This window comes from Gymnodraco acuticeps, unplaced genomic scaffold (assembly GCF_902827175.1).
Source record: "Gymnodraco acuticeps unplaced genomic scaffold, fGymAcu1.1, whole genome shotgun sequence".
Taxonomy (NCBI): Eukaryota; Metazoa; Chordata; class Actinopteri; order Perciformes; family Bathydraconidae; genus Gymnodraco; species Gymnodraco acuticeps.
In genome coordinates, this window is record NW_022991145.1 from 22,513 (window position 1) to 31,223 (window position 8,711).

The 8,711-nt window shown below is 43.4% G+C and overlaps 1 protein-coding gene across 1 annotated transcript; it reads right to left on the minus strand.

Moving 5' to 3' along the window:
* Window positions 1-201: 201 nt before the first annotated feature.
* LOC117560396 (tRNA pseudouridine synthase Pus10-like) lies at window positions 202-8,436 on the minus strand (the record flags this gene model as incomplete). Its single annotated transcript, XM_034237275.1, is given in 8 exon segments — window positions 202-685; window positions 2,622-2,721; window positions 2,940-3,082; window positions 5,944-6,061; window positions 7,053-7,108; window positions 7,846-7,922; window positions 8,168-8,224; window positions 8,311-8,436. Coding segments are annotated over 8 exon segments (716 nt in total), but the record flags the coding sequence as incomplete, so codon positions are not given.
* Between the last annotated feature and the right edge of the window lie 275 nt (window positions 8,437-8,711).

Consider the following 8,711-nt stretch of genomic DNA (forward strand, 5'->3'; position numbering starts at 1 on the left):
GTATCTCGAGCCGGTTTCTCAAACTTACCTACCCCACCTTTAATGATACGACGTGCTGTTACGCAACAATTATGGTTTGATTTCCCCCCTCAGTTTCTGATAAGAGATGTTTCCTCTGTGATGCAGTCGTTATAAGATCTCAAGTTAAGATAGATCAAACTCAAGAGTACAGCAAATAAAACTGGAGACGACACCATGGGATCAAAATACAATCTGGCATTTAATGCAGGTTTTACAGGACTGCTATCAAGGCTTTACACTTACAGTCTTGTTACAGAAAACAATCACAACAGAGAAACTAGGGCTGGGTGAAATAACCCTGTACCAGGTAGTAATAAAACCTGTCCACACCTGTGTTCAATGTGCTTGAAACTCACATGATGGGTATCGAATAAAGTACAAATAAAAAGGAATCAAATAAAGAACTCTGTGTTACTTTCAGGGTGCTGGCGTTTTCTTTGATAGAACTAAAGAAGCAGTCCCTGGAGTTTTGATGAAAATGCAGCTGGTGGTGTGACTGCTTCCTCTTCACCTCTCAAACAGGTGTTCAGTCTCACTCTCTGGGGATGTTTCGTGGTGCGTTCAGGGACAACGGTTCCACTCAGAAACAGAATTGGTCCGTTCTCACAGATCAGAACCAGGACTTTCACTCTGGGATAGACGGAGGCCAGTCCACATCCACAGACTGAGGAACACACACACACACACACACACACACACACACACACACACACACACACACACACACACACACACACACACACACACACACACACACACACACACACACACCACACACACACACACACACACACACACACACACACACCACACACACACACACACACACACACACACACACACACACACACACACACACACACACAACACACACACACACACACACACACACACACACACACACACACACACACACACACACACAGGTAGGGGTCAACAAAGAGTACATTTGGCTAAATAAAGGCTCATAAATTGATGATCGTTTAAATGCATGATATCATATTTTATGCCACCAGGGTTTCTGAATCATAACATTAACAAAGGTCGTTTTTGTTGTGTATGATTTTCATCTTCTAGTATTACTTCAGTGTTCAGGAGCGCTGTATTATCCACTTTTCCTCTCCAAAACAAAACTAACTAAATAAAATCAGTAAAAACGTAACAAAGCAGTTTCAGGTTAATCTTAATCAGACCCGGCGTCATGGGCGGGCCCCAGGATTTGGGCCCGCTGTTTTAATCAGGGCTGAATACAACATTTTAATTGTTTTATTATTATGTTTATTGTTGTTATTTGTAGGGCTTTCTCCTAATATTTATTTTTGTTTTAAACTATGTTGAAAGATTAGTTTAATATCATTTTTTTATTTTGCTATGAAATTCTGAATGAAAGGCGAGACTGTTTTTTCACTGGGTTGAGTCGTGTGGGTTTTTGAGTGAGAGCAGCCTGTCAGTTTACTCTATAGGTTAGTTTGGCTATTATCATTTATATTTATCTGCAACAATGGATATCGGGAAGTGGTTCATGAAAGGAATATGGCAACTCAGCGCCAGATGCACATTAGAAGACATCAGTTACGTTACCAACGAGCTAGCAAGCCAGCCAGGGACAAGGGAGGCTGGCAATTATATTTTGAAGAGAAATTGACTCTCAAGCCGGCTCTCTCTCAAACTGCTCTGTGTGCAAGCAGACCGCTGCACACGCTCTCTGCCTCGCTCAATCTCTCTCTCTCCCTTTCTCTCCATCGCTCAACCTTACTCCACCCTGTGTGTGCTCCTCAAGTTTGCCTGCGTGCTTGCCCAAGTCGGCACAGCGTTACAAATGTGCCACAACCAATGGATGTAGCCTATAATAAGACCGTCAACAGCCTTATGGCAACCTAAAACCCCTCTCTTTCCGTAACAACAATTCACGAGCGCCTCCCTCACCCCGTTGACAAATCTCGAGCGTCTAACAGCCCCCCCGTTGACAATTCAGATTTCCCGGGAAATGTAAGTTTCGGGGTGGTCCCTGGTAAATCAAATGCCCGCCCAGAGACGTATGTCTGCCGCCGGGTCTGATCTTAACGAGCTTCCACATATTCTACACATTTCTCTGATCATTTGAAATCCAGACGTCAATTAAGGTCTCATCTCAAGAACAAATGGATCTTGTAATCAAACCGGTAGAACAATAATAAAGGCAGTTTCACTTTAAAAATCTGTGTTTTTCTAATGCATTTCAGCCGCCACTCAAGATCTAAACGCATGATGACTACAATTCTTCATGGGGTAAAAATATTTAGTTAAAATAATCCAAAATCTAATAAGAAGTGGCTAAAAGGTACATTTAAAACTGGGACTTTTCAGACATTTTAATTCTGAAACGTTGAATAAGATCACAGATAAAGATTCATTCAGAGAAATAGCTCTAAATATATAAAGAGACACTCTACTGCTGTTCTTTCAATTGCATTTATATATGATTTCACCTTTCTGAATAATCTCATTGTGTTTCATTGTTGGAGGAGCTCGGGTCAAACGATTTTCATTGCCATTTCTTCACTGTAACTTATGTGCATATGATGTTAAAACCTTTTAATCTAGAATTAGTTTCCCCTCACCTCCACGTCGAGCTCCAGGATGTCCGTGTCTGTTTTCAGCAGCTCACAGAGGTTCGGTTTGGTGCGGCCGAAGTCTCCGTGGACGAACTCTTTGATGTAACTGAGCGGACGTTCAGGAGCATTACGTCAACAAACAATCAGAAAACGTTGATTAAAAATGTACTTTCCCTAAAGGAGGTTTAATGATCTGTAATCTCCAGAATTTAGGGAATATGTGCAGAAGTATACGACCATAATCATGTACAGAAGGAAACAACGGAACATTCTCGTATTGTCCTGATCCTTTGAGTGGAGGAACACTGTGTGGTGTGAGGATACGTGCCGGCCTGCGTCTTCATCTCCAGGTAGAAGTGATGCGAGTCCAGGAAGCGAGTCTTCATGCTGTGAACGACTCGAGGACGGACTGCCAGCGCCCGCCGGTGCAAAACCCTCAGAGGAGTCTTCTGATCCAGAGTCAGATCCTGGAGGGAACAACAACAACAACGTCAGATAATTGTATGTTTCAAAATTCATACAGTCAGTTTATTCCTGCAGCAGCTCTGGAACTCACTCTGTCCTCTTTCAGGTCTCACCTTTTCAGAACCGTTTTTAATCTGTAATTATTCTGTGTTTTTGTATATTTTAAGTTTTTTATGTTGTTTTTATGAATTTTAGCATATAAAGTGTCTGAGTACCATGATAAGCACTATATAAATAGAATAGATAGAGATAGAATAGAATATGGAGGGATGAAACCCTCTTTAATGGTCTCACATGCAGAGCACACAGTGAAATGTGTTCTCTGCATTTAACCGATCCTAGTACCAGGAGTCTAGTACCAGGAGTCTAGTACCAGGAGTCTAGTACCAGGAGTTTAGTACTAGACTCCTAGTACCAGGAGTCTAGTGCCAGGAGTCTAGTGCCAGGAGTCTAGTACCAGGAGTCTAGTACTAGGAGTCTAGTACCAGGAGTCTAGTACCAGGAGTCTAGTGCCAGGAGTCTAGTACCAGGAGTCTAGTGCTAGGAGTCTAGTGCCAGGAGTCTAGTACTAGGAGTCTAGTACCAGGAGTCTAGTGCCAGGAGTCTAGTACCAGGAGTCTAGTACTAGGAGTCTAGTGCCAGGAGTCTAGTACCAGGAGTCTAGTGCCAGGAGTCTAGTACCAGGAGTCTAGTACTAGGAGTCTAGTGCCAGGAGTCTAGTGCCAGGAGTCTAGTGCCAGGAGTCTAGTACTAGGAGTCTAGTGCCAGGAGTCTAGTGCCAGGAGTCTAGTGCCAGGAGTCTAGTACTAGGAGTCTAGTGCCAGGAGTCTAGTGCCAGGAGTCTAGTACCAGGGAGTCTAGTACTAGGAGTCTAGTGCCAGGAGTCTAGTGCCAGGAGTCTAGTACTAGTCTAGTGCCAGGAGTTCTAGTGCCAGGAGTCTAGTACCAGGAGTCTAGTGCCAGGAGTCTAGTACTAGGAGTCTAGTGCCAGGAGTCTAGTGCCAGGAGTCTAGTACCAGGAGTCTAGTGCCAGGAGTCTAGTACTAGGAGTCTAGTGCCAGGAGTCTAGTGCCAGGAGTCTAGTACTAGGAGTCTAGTGCCAGGAGTCTAGTACTAGGAGTCTAGTGCCAGGAGTCTAGTGCCAGGAGTCTAGTGCCAGGAGTCTAGTACTAGGAGTCTAGTGCCAGGAGTCTAGTGCCAGGAGTCTAGTGCCAGGAGTCTAGTGCCAGGAGTCTAGTGCCAGGAGTCTAGTGCCAGGAGTCTAGTACTAGGAGTCTAGTGCCAGGAGTCTAGTACTAGGAGTCTAGTGCCGGGAGTCTAGTGCCAGGAGTCTAGTACCAGGAGTCTAGTGCCAGGAGTCTAGTACTAGGAGTCTAGTGCCAGGAGTCTAGTGCCAGGAGTCTAGTGCCAGGAGTCTAGTGCCAGGAGTCTAGTACTAGGAGTCTAGTGCCAGGAGTCTAGTACTAGGAGTCTAGTGCCGGGAGTCTAGTGCCAGGAGTCTAGTACCAGGAGTCTAGTGCCAGGAGTCTAGTGCCAGGAGTCTAGTGCCAGGTGTCTAGTACTAGGAGTCTAGTGCCAGGAGTCTAGTGCCAGGAGTCTAGTACTAGGAGTCTAGTGCCAGGAGTCTAGTACTAGGAGTCTAGTACCAGGAGTCTAGTGCCAGGAGTCTAGTACTAGGAGTCTAGTACCAGGAGTCTAGTGCCAGGAGTCTAGTGCCAGGAGTCTAGTGCCAGGAGTCTAGTGCTAGGAGTCTAGTGCCAGGAGTCTAGTGCCAGGAGTCTAGTACTAGGAGTCTAGTGCCAGGAGTCTAGTGCCAGGAGTCTAGTACTAGGAGTCTAGTACCAGGAGTCTAGTGCCAGGAGTCTAGTACCAGGAGTCTAGTGCCAGGAGTCTAGTGCCAGGAGTCTAGTACTAGGAGTCTAGTGCCAGGAGTCTAGTACTAGGAGTCTAGTACTAGGAGTCTAGTGCCAGGAGTCTAGTACTAGGAGTCTAGTGCCAGGAGTCTAGTGCCAGGAGTCTAGTACTAGGAGTCTAGTGCCAGGAGTCTAGTACCAGGAGTCTAGTGCCAGGAGTCTAGTGCCAGGAGTCTAGTGCCAGGAGTCTAGTACTAGGAGTCTAGTGCCAGGAGTCTAGTACTAGGAGTCTAGTACTAGGAGTCTAGTGCCAGGAGTCTAGTACTAGGAGTCTAGTGCCAGGAGTCTAGTGCCAGGAGTCTAGTACTAGGAGTCTAGTGCCAGGAGTCTAGTACTAGGAGCAGTGGGCAGCTAGTGCACAGCGCCCGGGGAGCAATGGGAGTGGGGGGGAAGGGGGATGTCCGGTGCCTTGCTCAAGGGCACCACGGCAGGGCAGGAGGTGAACTGGGACCTCTCAAAGTAGCAGTCCACACTCCATATTTAGGTCTGTTCGGGGACTTGAACCGGCAACCCTACCCTACCGACTGAGCCACTGCCGGACGTAACATGTATTATTACCTCTGATATAAAGTGGTGGTCGCTCAGTACCTCTATTGGAGATTTGCAACCTTTTCAAATCCAGTTTCAAACTCAATTTAAAAACATTTAACACCACGTTTGAAATGTATAATACAATTCAGTTTCTAAACTTGACGTACAACTGATCATCACACCAATTCTAATTTACAAAATATAAATGTAGCACTTGGAGAGGACTGCCATAAAAAAAGAACAAATCTGTAAAATCTGTAAAAAATATAATAAAAATAGGGAAATATAAAAAGGGGAACAAATAAAAGAATGGGAATGTATAAAATAAAATAAATAACGTGTGTGTGTGTGTGTGTGTGTGTGTGTGTGTGTGTGTGTGTGTGTGTGTGTGTGTGTGTGTGTGTGTGTGTGTGTGAGACCTTGATGTCGTCCATGAAGGCGATGTCTTCACTCTGAATGGGTTTCAGGGTCCAGATGAGCGCCGTGTACGACTTGGTTTTGTCCTCCTCGCCCTCCTTCATCTTCCCCATGGCCTCCCTGAGGGAAACACAGCCGTCAGCCTCTGTGCTTTACATTCAATATTATATATAATCATTCTTTAACTGCAGCTAAATATTTAACCACGGAGGTGCAGCGGACACAGGAAGGAAAATGAAAGTAAGGTTAAATATTCTCAGGAGCTGGAAGTCACCTGCTTTTCAGTTATTGTTAAACTGGAAATGGAAAATTGACTGAAGTTTGGGATGTTTAGTGTTTTTTTAAGTCTTAAAAAGTAAGGGTAAGGTGGAAGCAACAGAATCCAAAGCACTGTGAGGTGGATATTACTGGTTTTAAAAGTCGTTACCTGTGCTGAGGATCCTTTTACTTGTTTATTATTATTTGTTATTCGACAAACATTGGATGCATTGACTTGTCACGAAAGGTTAGGAGGGAGCGATGATATCACATGTATTTGTAGAGCAGTGCTTCTCAAACGTTTCTCAGTAATGTACCGACCCCGAACATTTTTGATCGAGTGACAAATAATTCCAATATAGTGATGTTCCCTCAGTGTGTGATTTATTAACTCCTTCGTGCATGAATTACAACAAACTAAGGATATTTTCATCTTCATGCATGAAAAAAAACAACATAACACTTTTATAAAACAGATTTTTCCAAGGAGTTTTTCAATTGAAATAATATGTTTAACAAACCAATGAACAAAATGATATATTGTGAAAAACTATCAAATACAATACACATATTTGACATGTTTATATGAGGACCCCCTTGGTGGTTCTAGGAATATTTTATATAAAATTGTGTTTTCTATTTAACTTATTGTAGTAAGATTATTTTTTTAATCATGGTATTTTTTTAATTAACCTTTTTTTTGTTGAAATCTCACGTACCCCCTGCAGTACCCCAACGTACCCCCAGGGGTCCGCGTACCCCCCATTTGAGAATCACTGTTGTAGATGATGTATTATTGTTATGAACAAGACGATAATAAAAGGTGTGATTTTACAGTTTCATATTTTCTCACCTGGACACAATCTGCAGGTCTCTCACTTTGATTTTGTCTGAAGAATTGTTGATTGTCTAAAAAAAAAAACACAAAACAAAAACAAGGTGAGTGGACGAATATAACATTTGAGGACATAAACGCAGCGTGTGTGTAGCTGTCACTAATGAGAGAAGGATTATGAGTTTAAATCAGCCTGTGTTTAAACCCTTTGGTCCATAGGGAAATGTCTCAACATCTATCTACCTTCTTTAGATCGACTTCAAGTAAATCAAAAGTAATCAAATTCTGGCTGAAGATGTTCAGATATTAAGCTCGGAAACAAAGTGTTAACTCCCCCTAATGAGCATCAGAGAGGAGATATAAGGGAAGTGTTTCATCTGGATTGTAGCTGACATCCTCGTGGATTCATCTTCTTATTACAGACACATGCATTTCCTAACATTCGGTCTATATGCTGTAAAATGTATTATCTCTTCGATTTACACACGGCATCTATTGCACGTCTGTCCGTCCTGGGAGAGGGATCCCTCCTCTGTTGCTCTCCCTGAGGTTTCTCCCATGTTCCCTTTAAACTGTGGGTTTTCTCTGGAAGTGTTTCCTTGTACGATGTGAGGGTCTAAGGATAGAGGGTGTCGTTTTTCTCATACTGATATTCTGAACAATCTGTGCCGTTGTATTTGCTGTAAAGTGTCTAGGCTATTTTTATTATATGTACAGCACTTTGGCTCGACCAAAAATCGTTTAGAAATGTGCTATATAAATAAAACTTGATTTGATTTGTAGTTTGTGAGGTGATGAAGATGAAGATGACCTCCTGCAGCAGCTTCATCTCCGCTCGGCTCAAATTGGATCTGTGAGGATTCAGCAGCTCCATCGCAAACGGGCGACCTGACAATTCAGAGAAAAATGTCAAAACACTTAATTTGTATGCAGTGGTAAAAAGCTCCTCACAACACGAGGAAATAAGCCATTCTGCTAATAAGTACTTTTTAATTCAGGACTTATAATTCAGTGTTTTTAGACTGCTGTATACCTATTTGTTCTTAAATCAATAATATCTTCTTCTCTATCTTTATATATTGTCCATTATTGGTTATAAAGTGATAAAAGTCAAATGAAACAGCGAGTCTCACCGGTTCCCAGAGTCCGGACGTCCACATCCTCTCTGCCAGACGAGGAGAAATTAAATCCTGTGAGAGAATAAATAAGGAACATTATCACTTCCATGTGAAACCCTGTCCTCCAGCTGCAGATACACCGAGCTGCAGGCACTCACCTTCAGATCTGAAGGAGGAGAGGACGGACTCAGCGATCAGCTCCTCCACCGACGACTCCATCCTCCGCTCGCCGTCGATCACCCAGGGAGTCTGAGGCAGGCTGCGGCTGTACTTATTGTACCTCCCTGAACAACAGAAAGAACATCAGGAACAACAACAGGAACAACCTCAGGAACAACAACAGGAACAACATCAGGAACAACAACAGGAACAACCTCAGGAACAACAACAGGAACAACAACAGGAACAACAACAGGAACAACAACAGGAACAACATCAGGAACAACAACAGGAACAACATCAGGAACAACAACAGGAACAACATCTGAGGCCTGTACGACGAATCCAGTTCAACAGACCCTGGATATGTTTGTGTTAGCCGGTTTACCTAATCCAAAAA